Genomic DNA, 14,493 nt, shown 5'->3' with positions numbered 1-14,493 from the left:
GGAGGCCCGGGATCGAGTCCCACGTCCGGCTTCCTGTATGGAGCCTGCTTCTCCCTCTGCCTGTGTCTCTGCCTCTCTCTCTGTGTCTCTCATGAATAAATAAATAAAATCTTAAAAAAAAAAAAAATCACTCCGAAAAGAAAAGGACTATTCCTGCAACAGTCTTGGTAATTGGTACTTTTCTTTAATTTGAAATTTTTTAGGGGCACCTGGGTGGCACATTTGGTTAAATATCCAACTCTTGATTTCAGCTCAGGTAAAAGTCGTAATTAAAAAAAAGCAGAACATAGAGAAAGTAATACTGCCAATGCTCACTTCTATCATTCATTCGGTCATGTGGCTAAAATAAAATTCTCTCAGTTCCTTTTGTATCAAACATTTAAGGGCACAAAAAAAAAAGGGGGGGTGGTGGAGACAATTTTGCAAAAATCAAGATCTTTCCCAGGACTCCAGGATCAGGCCCTGGGCTGAAGGCAGTGCTAAACCGCTGAGCCACCTGGGCCACCCTAAAGTAGTATTTTTGAGTCAGGAAAATATCCAAAGAAAGATGATTGTTCTTCATGTGTCTCTCGCTGAACAACACTTTTATTTACCCTTGAATGTATCAACTGCCTCGCTTAGGTATGTGAACTCTGAAATAATTTAATGTAACTCCCAGTCAAATGACACTTTATCATACATAATACTTCTTTATTATGTTCATATATAATAAATTCTTGATGCCTTTAAATTCATGATTCTTAGGAAAGTTTGTTATAATTAATTACAAAATGCCAAGAAAGATTCTTTGAGATCTCAAAGTAAGAAAGAAACTTAAGGAGGAGGAGGTGCCTGGGTAGCTCAGTTGGTTAAGCATCCAACTCTTGATCTCAAGGTTGTGACTTCAAGCTTGGCAGTGGACTCCATGCCGGGCACAGAGCCCACAAAAAAACCCCCAAAACCAAAGCAGCCCAACAACCTTGAGGAAAGTATATATAAAAGGACTTCACAAATATGAAGGACAATTATTAGAAACTTGATAACAAGCAACCTGTTCTAGGTTCAATGCTCAAGTCTGAATCCTTGAACTTCCCAACATCAACAAGACACCATTCGTGAATGTTCTTTTTAAAAAACTCCCAAGAACTCCTATCATGGCAGGAGCAGGTGCTTCTTAGCCAGTGCCGGACAGGAGAGGCTTGCGGTATTTGCACTGAATCCAAACGCGGTACATTGTCAGTTGTTTCCCTCGGTTCACTTGCAATCGGCGATCCACCAGGTTCTGAACCTTTTCCAGTCCAGCATTAGTGAAAAGTGTATCCAGCTCATCTGGTTTGGGAAAGAGATGTTTATATATTTTCTGCTGAAGAAAAAACATTGCCTACCACTTCCTATGTTGAAAGGGCCACTGTGAGACAGTATTTATCTATTTTAAGTGGCTTTAGCCGGGCTGTTTGTTTATAAGCACAGTAGCAGCTTGGTAATAGCAAATTCGTATTTACACAGAAGAAGCCAAACTATCTGGGAAGGGCAGCTTGGTGTCCAGAGAGAGAGCCTAATAAGTCAGCTGACGGGGGGGTATTTGCCAGAAGGGCTTTATGGGCACCTGAAGATGACATGCAAAAATCTACAAAAATGTTAACTTCACAGTCACTTTTATAGGGGAGAGGTTCCACCACGCTAACTGAAAGCTTAAGAAAGTATGTGACACAATAAAGGGCCCAGGGACGACACTGAACACATGACCAGGGCAAACTGTGGAGAGCAATTCAGGGTTACACCTGGACCCCGGGAGAACCCAGCCTCAGGGTGAAGCCAACTGCATCAAAATCTTGCAAAATGGGGTAGGCTCCCCATGTTCTGGACAAAGTGACATGGAGAAAGAGCACACAGCAGAAGGGCAAGGTGGAGACTGAAGTGGAGCCTGCTTGGACAATGGGCCCTGGGCCACCAAGGGCAGGAAAAGGCTGCAAAAGGTAGGAGGGGCTCAACAGCTGTATGTCGAGGACACAGAGCAGCACTGCAGCTGGGGTTTTGGGGACCACCGACATATGTAAAGAGGAACGTCTTCCTACCTTGTGTGAAGAAGTAAACTCTAGTACCATCACCTCTCACATAGAAATTTTCAGACAGACACTGACCTGTGGAGCAATGTGATAAAAATCAAACTTGAAAGCACTTCTTTGAATTTCACTGCCAATCAAATGTGCATCATGATACCGATTTCTTAGAGAACAGACTCCTGTCTTGGTTACTGTGGGCGCTTTGTAGGACTCTATCATTTCCCTCCTACAAAGGAACGGCGCTTTGGAGAGGGGTGGCGTGATCCAATTTCAGACTTAGATCACACATTCTCAGCCTTCTGTTCGAGAGCAGTTTCAGGTTGACAACAGTGTTCTTTCCCCTCCCTCATTAAATAAACACCATGTACTCTTTGTAAAACAAAAATAAATAACTAAAAGCCAGGGACCATAGTGACTTACGGAAAGGAAACCTGAGATAGCCGCCATGACCATGTCCCATGTCTCTGCACGTGTCCACGCACATTCACAATACAACACATCTGCTGTTTCTATCATGGACACTCTCCCTTTAGCTGCCAAGCCCTCTGACATAATGCCAATTCACCAACCCAGTATGTAATCCTTCTACACCTTTGGAATGTCAGTATCTTACTTGCTTTGCTTAGTTCTCCTCAGCTACTCTTATATGTGCAATCAAGTTTAAAATACACATCTGCACACTGATTTTCTCATCGGGAATGCAGAATGGAAACCCCTCCAAGACTACTGGTATGGGGTCTACCTCAAGCGGCAGGCAGTGTTACCCTCTCCAGAGGCATTCGTTTTGTTCCCAAAATTTTGGCAACACACATAGTACATGCTAGGTCTTGAGTAACTCCCAAAAGAGTTAAAAGACTGGGTAGAGAACACCAGTGTGCTTAAAATAAAAAACCCCAAGCCCCAAACACCACTAACAACTTGTTATTTCTACCAGTAATGGAGAAGTATATCTCCTTCTTTGAACTGGCCAGCAGTAGTTTTAAGAAGTGATTATCTCACTGTAGGCTTTGTTACCTTGAAGTTTGTTTTTGGCCATTTGGATTTGCCCTTCAGTGAATCAACTCTAAAATTTCCCTTTCCCGTTTTTTTTGGGTGGGTTATTGATCTGCTTATCAATTTGCCAACAGGGCCTTGAAGAACACAGATAATAATTAAGTCTTTATCTGTTCCAGGCACCAAAATTTGTTTTTCAATTATTTTATTTATTTATTTATTTATTTATTTATTTATTATTTATTTATTATTAGGACCACTATGGTCCCTGGCTATTTATTATTTATTTATTTATTTTATTTTATTTATTTATTTATTATTAAATTCTTATTTATATAAGAATTTACTTATTTATTCATGAGAGACACACAGAGAGAGGCAGAAATGTAGGAAGAGGGAGGAGAAGCAGGCTCTAGCAGAGAACTCGATGCACAACTCAGTTCCAGGACTCTGGATCACGTCCTGAGCCAAAAGCAGACGTTCCACCACTGAGCCACTCAGGTGTCCCATCTTTCAATTTTTTTCTTATTTTATTTTTAAAAAGATTTTATTTATTTATTCACAAGAGAAAAAGAAAGAGAGAGAGAGAGGGAGGGAGGGAGGGAGGGAGGGAGGGAGGGAGAGGGGCAGAGACAGAGACACAGGCAGAGGGAGAAGCAGGCTCCATGCAGGGATCCCAACGTGGGACTCCATCCCAGGTCTTCAGGATCAGGCCCTGGGCTGAAGGCAGCACTAAACCACTGAGCCACCTGGGCTGCCCTCTTTCAATTTTTTAAAGACACCTTTTGGCATGCCACATTTAAAATTATTCATGTAATCAAATCTTTTTCTACAAGTAGCTATTCTAAAAGTAGTTGTCTTGGTTAAAAGATCTCCCCAATATCTAATTATACAAATCTTCAAAAACATACCACCCTGTCATGTATTAAGTGGCCTTATATATGGAGCTATTAATTCAAGAATTTTTATTCGATTTCACTGATTCATAAGTCTAACAGGATGGCAAAACTTCTTGTTTTGCTTATAGTAGCAAAATGCCATAATTATTCATTTAAAAAATTTATTTTATTTCATTTCATACATTCATTCATTCATTCATTTGACAGAGTGTGTGTGCAAGCAGGGGAGGGGCAGAGGGAGAGAGAGAAGCAAGCCCTCTGCTGAGCAGGGAGCCTGACGTGGGGCTCAATCCCAGTACTCTGGAATCATGACCTGAGCTGAAGATGAATGACTGAGCCACCCAGGTGCACCAAAATACCTTTTTTAAACCGAAGCTGAGCCATGTCATAGCGGCCATAATCTCGCAGAAGCATCAACCCTCCCGGTTTCAGAAGTCTGCTCAGCCTGTTGATAGCCTTCTGCATCCTGCGGGACAACAAGGAATGAAGATCAGGTCTCCTTTAAGGACAGGATTCCTTTTCCTTGAAGCATGTCTGTAAAAGCCAGTGGACTTCTTAACCCTGACACACGAACCCTGAAATCTTAGCTCCTCTGCTCCTGCTTCAGTGAGAGTGGGAGCACACACCCAAGCTTCTCATGTGTCTTCTGCTGTCTGCTCATGACTGTGGCTTTGACCCACTCCCTTCAGGATGAAGAGGCCTGAGGATAACCTGCTTCTGTTAGAGTGCGCCACTTACTCTGCATCTGGCTCACTTCGTATTCCTTTCGGGATTATCTCACGGGGAAGCCATCCCTGCCCTCTGCTCCCAGGGCTCCCGGAGCACAGCCCTGAAAACTTGCGGTGCAGACTAGCTAGTTAGCTGACTCATCCGCCTGCCCCCCAGGCCTGAGCGCTTTGAAGGCAGAGACTGTATCTTTCCATTTGTTAAGTGAAGACGAAACTTTAAGAACTTACAATTTACATGGTGAGTCAGTATGCAAATGAGTGCCACGGGCAGAGCGCTTTACATTCTGACTGCACTCTGCACACAAAAGTGCAGGTTTTAGCTGTACTAACCTCAGAAGTATAAGTGCTACAAAATCTGCTTAAATACAGAATAAAGAGTTTAATTTAATGATTTGTTTCAGTCACATCAGTTTTTAAGTTTGTAGGGTTTAAACTTCTACTGATATTTTATCAATCAATCAATCTCTATCCTCCAAACATGGGGCTTGAACTCATGACCCTGAGATCTAGAGTCGCATGCTCTACCAACTGAGACAGCTGGGCACCCCGAGATTTCTGCAGTTCTGAAAGTTTAGAACCATGCCCGGCCTTTTGGGCTGGCCTGCACCTGCCTTTATACACACACACTCATAATACCGTCAGGTCAGATGACTCAGTGCTCTCCTCAAGGAAATGTGGGACAGAGACAATCAATCATTCCCCTAGGTCTCTAGCTGACACTGCTTCCTGAGGACAGTATCTCATTAGGACAGCTGGCTGCCCACATCTAAGCAACTTTTAACAGTATCTTGCAGGGTTCAGCAAAGGACTTTCCTTTCACCTAAACTTGATTTTATGGAATTCCCCAGTACTGCAGTTTTCTGAAGAGCTTAAACGTAAAGGAACATCTGAGTTAAGCATCACTGTAAATTCTGTGTTGTTAATAAGCCTGATTTACTGAAAGCATTTAAAAAGCCAAGTAACTGGCTTAGTTGATTGAGTGTGTGGCTCTTGATCTCGGGACTGTAAGTTTGAGCCTCATGTTGGGTGAAGAGATTACTTAGAAATAGCTTAAAATAAAAAAAACCAATGAGGGGATGGTACCAAACAGCTGTGCACCCACTGTTCTAAAACAGCATGCTGAGATTATCAGCAGGGGACGCCCCCACACCCACTAGAGACAGTGCTCCCGTTCCTGGCGGATGTTCAACCACAGCATCGAAAAGCTAACCCACCCGCTGCAATCAACTGGCAGAGGTTTAGAGGCACACAGATTTAGGAAAAGGGCCGAGATACTGCCATCATTCTGATAGAGTGGCTTCCTCCTGCCTATCAGATCACCCTGCTCACTTAGGGTCCAACTCTGGGATCAAGGTCCCCGATCCCAGCTTTGTTTTTGTTACACTATTGGTTAAAGGACCTAAAACTTACTTGTCTGGAACAACCGCTGAAAGAACAAATATAAGGATGATGATATCAAGGCTATCCCTGGGCACTGGGTAACTCTTATCTTCATCACATAGATCGTGAACAAAGGCAAAGCACCGACAAGGATCATATGCTGAATTTGTCTGCAGACAGTTGAAAGTCACATAGGTTAGAAAATGTTCACACACACACAAAAGAAAATGTTCACACAGCCTTAGGGAAAGCTTATCTTGTGTTAAGTGTAACTGCTGCTACTGCCCGCTGAGAGTTATCATTCTAATCATGAAGGCATGTATTCTTAGTCAAAGGCCCAGAATGTTGAACAATTCCAGGGAGGAGCCTGTGGAATCTAACTGGTATTTTTATGACATTTATTTTTAAAAAGATTATATTATCTCTGCACCCAACATGGGGCTCAAACTTATGACCCTGAGTTCAAGAGTCACATGCCCTACCCACTGGGCTAGCCAGGTGCCCCAACTGGTACTTTTAAAATGTAATGTTTGGGATCTCCGGGTGGCTCAGCGGTTTAGTGCCTGCCTTTGGCCCAGGGCGTGATCCTGGAGTCCCGGGATCGAGTCCCACATCAGGCTCCCTGCATGGAGACTGCTTCTCCCTCTGCCTGTGTCTCTGCCGTTCTCTCTCATGAATAAATAAATAAAATCTTAAAAAAAAAAAAAAAAGAAGATATTCTCTTCTAAAATAAATAAATAAATAAATAGATAGATAGATAGATAGATAAATAAATAAATAAATAAAATGTAATGTTTTTGGGGCACCTGGCTGGCTTAGTGGGTAGACCACTGAGACCACTGTTTAGTGGTGCTAAACTGCTAAACTGAGCCACCTGGGCTGCCCTAAAGCATGATTTAAAACAACTCCTGGGATTGGGGTGGGTGGGGAAGGCAGCCCAGGTGGCTCAGCGGTTTAGCGCCACCTTCAGCCCAGGCCCTGATCCTGGAGACCTGGGATCAAGTCCTGCGTCAGGCTTCCTGCATGGAGCCTGCTTCTCCCTCTGCCTGTGTCTCTGCCTCCCTCTCTCCGTGTCTCTCATGAATAAATAAAATCTTTAAAACAAAATAAAAAATAAAACAACTCCTCGGGTGCCTGGGTGGCTCAGTCAGTTAAGTGTCTGCCTTCGGCTCAGGTCACAACCTCGGGGTCCTGGGATTGAGCCCTGCATTGGACTTCCTGCTCAGAGGGGAGACTGCTTCTCCCTCTAGCCTTCACCCCACTAGTGTATGCTCTCTCAAATAAATAAAATCCTTAAAAAAACAAAAAAAAAAATTAACTAAAGAAAAAAATATAATTAATTAAAAATAAGCCTCAGTATTCACCTGGTCTAGATCTATAAAAGTAATTCACTCCAGAAAGACAGGGAACTACCAATTCCAGAGCCCCTGTGCTATAAGCATTAGACATGATTAGACACATTTTAGGGTAATTTCTCTTTCCGTATCTCTCTTCCCCAAAAATGACTTTGTTGCTCACTGACCACAGCTAATTAAAACAGAGCAAGTTTTAGATTGGGTCAATCAGACTCTGGGGACTTTGGAAGGACAATAAGTAATTCTGGTGAGGTTCTGAGAATGTCTGAACAGGTGGACTTGTAAGGGGGCAAGCCATGTTAGAGGTCACATGAAAAACTTATTACAGAAAGCTGGTCTGTAGACAAAGGACAAATGGGCTCTGGGCTATGAGAGATAGGAAACCATGAGCTTGAGGGAGGTATTGTGATAGGAAGAAGAGAGGGTGGCAACATCTTATCAGCTTAGCCAACTTGCCTTGGTATCTGCCACCTTTTCAGGGCAGAGTGACAGCCCTGGCTACACTTTATGCCTTTGGGTTCTATGACTGTCTCTTTCATTGGTTGAGTTTGTGTAGATGTTTCTGTGACTTGTAACTCAAAGAACCCTGACTAGAAAAAAAAAGTCTCATTTTAATCCATAAAATCTAAGTTTGGAAAGGTCAGGAGACCTAACCAAAGTTCCATAGCTGGTCAGTAACAGGTTCCATGTTCATGTTTGGTTCTTTCCTCTACTCCCAGCTGTTTCAGGAAATCTTTTACTTTCAGACCACATAAGAATAAGAAATTTTAAAAAAAAGTGCTAAAAACCTTGAATTTTAGGAAACCATTTCCCCGTTAATCAGTGAAAATTACAGATAGGAGCCATTGCACTTACCTGGACCAGTTCCACAGCCGTGGAAGAAAAATCACAACAGTAAACAAAGAGTCCCGGGTCACTGAAATGAACGGAAAAAACAGCAGCACAATTAAGACTACAAACTGAATTATGTCTGTTCTCTCTCCTGTGTAGCAGAATTAAAATATCAAAGGGACCACATATTAAAGTGGAATAGGTTTTGAAGCTCATTAGTTTTCCTGATGACAAAGGTAACTGAGAAATCAAATTCAATCAAATCATTAGCGGATAACAGAAATCATCTCCTATCCCCAGCATTCCCAATAACCACTATTAACAGTTTGCTGCAGTTTTGAGAAACCACACACCCTTTCTCCTCTTTGCTGTCCTACAGTTTAACTTTACAACACACTTACTTGTTAGTTTGTAAAATCGGAAAGACTGTGTTTCCCACACCACAACCAACCTGCAGACAAAAATGAACTTTTAGTTACAGGACGTTCCAAAGAATTAATTCCCTAGAGCTAGATAAATAATCAACAGTAGATAATCTTGTTTCATTGTATTAGCAGGGAAAGTGCAGAGACCAGAGCTAAACAGTACACATGACATACCCTGACTTTGATCTCAGGAAGTCTAAAGTGGGGGGAGCCATAAAAGACAAGAGCATGGGCTCTCAGCAGCACAAAGGAGCTGCTGTGGAAAAAAAGGGGCATGAATTCCTTTTACTTTTTGAGTTTTAGCAAATAGTCCTAACGATAATTTTTTTTTTTAAGATTTTATTTATTTATTCATGAGAGATGCAGAAACACAGGCAGAGGGAGGAGGAAGCCCCATGCAGGGAGCCCGATGTGGGACTTGATCCTGGGATAGTGGGATCACACCAAGCCAAAGACAGATGCCCAAATGCTGAGCCACCCAGGCGTCCCTTTTTTTTTTTTTTTTTTTTTATTAATACAGTATTTCTTTGTCTTCCCTTTGTCAAACCCCAAGCCAACCACTTTCTCCAGGCTGCCTGGGGAGGTATAGGGAAAGGAGCATCCAGGGCAGATGGGACATAGAAAGACCTACAGGAGTTGGAGATGGTTCCTTCACATGGCAAAGAGGATGAGAAGGGCCCCCATCAGGAAAAACAACCCCATGGCCTCCTACAGGGCAAAGCCCAGAATGATGTAGAAGAGCTGTTGCTTCAGCGAGGGATTCCTGGCATAACCAAAGATGAGGCTCCCAAACAGTCCCAGTTCCAGCCCCAGCCCCAATGAACTTGGCTGCTGTGTCGATGTCCCTTGAAATGGCCTGGGTTCCAAAGCTGTGACTATTAATAAGTGAGGTCAGGGGACATGGGGCTGCCAAGCTGAGGCTCTCATCTATCAGTGTCTCTGGTGGTTTTAGCACCACTGCAGACAGTGATCAGCTCAACAGCTGAGAAGTGCTTCTGACCAAGAAAGAGGTGGAGAAGAACTTTGCATATGTGTCCATTTTAGTGACGAGGGGGTGTGACAGAAAGAGCTACTCCCAGTGCAGAGAAGAGAGGACAGATGAAACATTTTCTTACTGAACTGCACTTTATACTTTTTAAAGATTTTATTTTATTTATTTATTCATGATAGACATAGAGAGAGAGGCAGAGACACAAGCAGAGGGAGAAGCAGGCTCCATGACAGGAGCCCGATGCGGGACTCGATCCCGGGTCTCCAGGATCACGCCCTGGGCCAAAGGCAGGGGCTAAACCACTGAGCCACCCAGGGATCCTGAACTGCACTTTATTATTGGAAAAATGTGTTTCATAGGCTAAGTGAAAAAATTCATGAAAAAGGAACCATGGGGGCAGCCCGGGTGGCTCGGTGGTTTAGCACCACCTTCAGCCCAGGGCACGATCCTGGAGACCCAGGATCGAGTCCCATGTCAGGCTCCCTGCATGGAGCCTGCTTCTCCCTCTGCCTGTGTCTCTGCCTCTCTCTCTCTCTAATGAATAAATAAATAAAATCTTAAAAAAAAAAAAAAAAAAAAAAAAAAAAAAAAAAAAGGAACCATGGATTACATTATCCTCAACCGGGTGCTACTAAGAACAGTGACTATTTGGGGCAGTTGGCTCTGCGCTGAGTGCAGAGTTGGCTAGAGATTATCTCCCCTTCCCTCTGCTCCTCCTCCTGCTCTCATAAACTCTCTCCAAAATAAATCTTTAAAAACAAAAAAAAGGGATGCCTGGGTGGCGCAGCGGTTTAGCGCCTGCCTTTGGCCCAGGGCGCGATCCTGGAGACCCGGGATCGAATCCCACGTTGGGCTCCCGGTGCATGGAGCCTGCTTCTCCCTCTGCCTGTGTCTCTGCCTCTCTCTCTCTCTCTGTGTGACTATCATAAATAAATAAAAATTAAAAAAATTAAAAAAAAAATAATAAAAACAAAAAAAACCCCAACCCCCCAAAAAAGACAGTGACCATTTACTAAGGGCTTACTACATGCCAGACACTATTTTTAGCGATATTACATCATTATCTCAATGTATGTAATTCTCATAACTACGAGGCAGAGGTCCTCTTCTGCTTGGGGAGGGGACGGGGCTATAACAAGCTCAGGCTAGAGTACTCAACCCCAAGGCGAGCTTCCAGTCGAGTGCAGTCACCACTTGTAAATCTGCATCACAGTACCCACCCAGACAACGTTTCCAGGTCTAGCTTTACCTCAGCAACACCATCCAAACTAGGAAGACATGAACTCCTCCATGCCTGAGAAGCAGGCACCAACCCAACTAACCCCTCCCCTCCATCCTATATTACAAGAGAGGTAAAAGAATCTGTCTTTTGACTCGGGACTCTCTTCAGGTGGCAGGTACAGCACAATTCTACAATGTTCAGATACAACAGGATGTTTCCAGGTAACACCTCAGGTAATATCTTTGTTTGCCACACCCACCAGATATCTGGTTTGAATTTAAGACATGTCATTCGTTCAAAAATCGAGGGGTTTCCAAGCCAATATGAGTCAAGTCTAGTCAGCTTCTTCAGACACAATCACTTTTGTGGTCAGCCTCTCTGCACCATCCACATGTACAATACAACAGCCTCATTAACCCCACTATCAGGACAAAAAAGGGGAGTTACCTCAAGTATTCTGTAGGTAGCTGAGGACCCAGGGAACTCATCCACACAGATTTCCAGGTGACTGAGTTTCTGAGTTACATTTTCTTCCACAGGAGGCATCTGCATTTTATGTCCAAGGCTATTTGAAGAACACTTGTGTTGTTCTTCTATTTGTAAGCCAGGTCCATCCTCATTGCTTCTACATTCAGGTACTTTACTCCTCTTGTTCTCTGGGAGCAAATCATTCAAGTGATTTTGGTTTTGGCTGGGTGCCAACTCTGGGAATTCAGTGAAAAGCCAATGTCTATCTTTGAAAAATCCATTTTCGTGGATTTTGTAGAATTCATTCCAATATTTGTGGGCATTGACCTCATAATCAACTGTAAATATTAAAGAAAGAATTTAAAAAACCATCTCCCAATATTTATGTGTCCCTCATGTCAAACGTCATCCTGCTTCACTGAATGTCATTTTATACTAAAAGTATCCTCAAGTTGAGCCATAACCTCAGAACTGGAAATCTCTGAGTTCTACCACCTACCCTACATAAATTCCCTCTGTATCTTGCCCTTCTTAGGAGGAACTTTTACCAGGGAACTTAGTACCAATTCTCCACCCACGTTTTTGGGTGGCTCTTAGCTATTAGAGAATTCTAACATTAAGGAAAAAAAAAAAAAAAGAAAAAAAAGAGAGAGAGAAAAAAAATTCTAACATTAAGCAGAAAGTCTGTCTCCTGGTCAAAAAGTCCTACTTTCTTAGGGCCATACAGAACAACTCTTTTGATTTAAGGGCGGTTATGCAGTTATTTTCACCGCTAAACCTTTTCTTTTACAGGCGAAACGTACCAGGTTCTTCAGTCATTCCCCATGTGAACTCAATGATTATGATACATGCAGCTTTTTTGTTTTATATACACTCCTCTGCCTGTGGGTCTTATCGAAAGTAGAGCTAAGGAATGAATTTAATACTACTAAAAGATCCTAAAAACAGAAATAAGGCTAAAAGGAAAGGAGAAAACAGAGACAAGAAGGAAAAATGTCTTCAGGTGAGAAGAGTTCTGATGAGAGACAACAGGAGAGACTTAAGGGTAGACTGCTTCCATCGTAGTTTAAGGCCATCAAGGCAGCCGGCAGTCCCAGACTTCAGTTTTCTGCTCTTTGCCAATACAGGGCTTTGATTAGTGTAGTAGAAGAGAACAAAAATCTAACAAATTGGATTTTAGTTCCACCACTCCTACTACTAACTAACTGCTTACCTCTGGGTAAGGCACTTAATGTCCTGTGGTCCAAGTTTCTTTAACTGTAAAAAGAGGATATTGGACTACATGATTTTCAAAATCCCTTTCAGCTCTAATTTGCCTTGAACTAGTTCCTGTCAAACTATGTCAGGTGAATATTTTGTAACTGGAATCTTCTAATTGTTACCGTGAACTGTGGGATACCACTCTCCCAATTTCTAGTCCTGCTTTGAATGGTCTTTTAGGACACAGGACCTGCCAGTCCTAGTTTTAGTACTTTGAGATGTTTTGCAGTGAAATCATCCACCTCTCCAGAAAGGGGTCTCTCTGACTTTGGCGAGGCTTACCTACATACACTCCTCTTCACCCAGCTTTCCTTGGACGAAGCCCTAAATCCTCATAGCCATCATCCAAGAAAAAGACATATAATTCACCATAGTTAGCTCCCTCCCCCAACGATGTTTAGAATCTGGTCGCTAGAATCTAGCTTCAGTGACATTTCTTTAGCCGGAGTGTAATCAGGGGAAGCACAGCCTCTAAGTCGATCACGTGACCACACGGCTGCCACAGGCCAGTCCTATTAATATGGGTCTAGTCGACCTAACTAAAAATGTATCTCCGCTAGAAAATACATCAGGATACAGTTCCTCCCTCTCGAATAAAGCCAAAATCTAAAGTCCCTCTTTGCCCTAATAAGATTTTGGGTGAAGCCCTTTGCCATCCTTACCCATCCCCTGTCCCTCCCATCCCACCCCCGAGTTCGGTATCAGTCCGGTAATAAAGGCTCTTGGCGGTCTCGGTCTCTGGCCTCTAGGGGAGAGCGCGTCCACTGGCACGCTGGCTGCTGCTACCACTGAGGGTCCACACCTGGGCGCGCGCACCTTGCTTCTCCTGGCACACCCGCTGGGTACTGTTCTCCCGGACTTTCCTCTCCGCCGCGGCGGCCTGCTCTTCCGACCACTCCACATTGTCCCTGGGAAAATCAAACGAGCAGCTTAGGGGCCTCACGTTCCAGCTGCGAGCGGGATGAGTCGCTGGCCCCACAGGGCCTCTCCCGTGGAAGGAGAGCGCCTCGAGCAGGGCAGCGGGACTCGTGGCCGGCGGTCAGGGGCTTCTCAGAGCGCACGGGGCGGCGGGACAGAGGGCGAGCCACCGGCCGGGAGGGGCAGGGCGGTTACCAGGCATTATGGTGGAAGACGCGCGCCGGATCGCTCAGAAATCTGCTCCCAAACTGCTGCCTCTTCTCGCCGACCGCAGCCAGCGCGCATTCACGATAAGGGTCGGCCATGACACCGGAGCCGGATGGGCCTCCCTTTCGGTAACGCGAGAACTTCCTGCGAGTCCACGCCCCTTCCGGAAGTCGCGGGGTCTGGGCGGGAAAAGAGCAAAGCGAGGCGGGGCGGGGCGGCTCTGAAGGGCCCCGCCGGGGTTGGAGCTCAAGCTCCGCCTCTGGGGCGGGGCAGCGCGCTCTGGGGACCCGGCACGTGGCCGCGGAATTGGTCAGAGCCGGGTTTTTCCTCCACTCCGAAAAGGTGCTGGTGACGGTGCAGGCCGTCAGGAAAGTGGGAGACATTAGGCTTGAGGCACCTTTCTGTGCTTGGGCCCTCCAACAGGTTCGCTAGTTTCTCTCAAGTTTTTTTTTTTTTTTTTTTAAGATTTTATTTATTTATTCACGAAAGACAGGGAGAGAGGCAGAGACACAGGCAGATGGAGAAGCAGGCTCCCTACCAGGAGCCCGACGTGGGACTCGACCCCGGGACTCCAGGATCACGCCCTGGGCTGAAGGCGGCGCTAAACCGCTGAGCCACCCAGGCGTCCCCATCCCTCAAGTTTTAAGACAGGAAGCGTCTTGAATCACTTTGAGAATTAAGGATGCGTAGTCTCATGGTAGACCTGATGGCAGAAGAATTTGAGCAAGATTGCAAGCTGGCTGACGAAATAGGGGAGTTTTCCAGCTTTTATAG

General features: G+C 44.5%; 1 protein-coding gene and 1 pseudogene across 1 annotated transcript; both read right to left on the bottom strand.

The window, feature by feature from the left end:
* Positions 1-228: 228 nt before the first annotated feature.
* On the bottom strand, positions 229-13,848 carry METTL2A (methyltransferase 2A, methylcytidine). The gene is made up of 9 exons (XM_041727074.1): positions 13,708-13,848; positions 13,411-13,502; positions 11,314-11,672; positions 8,630-8,679; positions 8,253-8,313; positions 6,073-6,212; positions 4,294-4,400; positions 2,055-2,120; positions 229-1,308 (listed from the first exon to the last, which is right to left on the bottom strand). Exons 1-9 carry the CDS (start codon positions 13,815-13,817, stop codon positions 1,154-1,156), a joined length of 1,140 nt encoding a protein of 379 aa, XP_041583008.1. The 5' UTR covers positions 13,818-13,848; the 3' UTR covers positions 229-1,153.
* LOC121474176 lies at positions 9,047-10,127 on the bottom strand (annotated as a pseudogene).
* Positions 13,849-14,493: the final 645 nt, after the last annotated feature.

This window comes from Vulpes lagopus, chromosome 12 (assembly GCF_018345385.1).
Source record: "Vulpes lagopus strain Blue_001 chromosome 12, ASM1834538v1, whole genome shotgun sequence".
NCBI lineage: Eukaryota > Metazoa > Chordata > Mammalia > Carnivora > Canidae > Vulpes > Vulpes lagopus.
The sequence above is the reverse complement of the archived record's forward strand: the minus strand, read 5'-3'. Positions and strand labels throughout refer to the sequence as shown.

What these genes read in the sequence shown, in the direction of transcription:
- METTL2A (XM_041727074.1), bottom strand. Translation starts at nt 13,817, where the DNA reads ATGGCCGACCCTTATCGTGAATGCGCGCTGGCTGCGGTCGGCGAGAAG. An exon ending in GTCTTCCACCATAATGCCTG is followed by an intron (nt 13,503 to 13,707) that starts GTAACCGCCCTG and finishes TGATTTTCCCAG; the next exon opens with GGACAATGTGGAGTGGTCGG. An exon ending in CGGCTGTGGAACTGGTCCAG is followed by an intron (nt 6,213 to 8,252) that starts GTAAGTGCAATG and finishes AACTGTCTGCAG; the next exon opens with ACAAATTCAGCATATGATCC.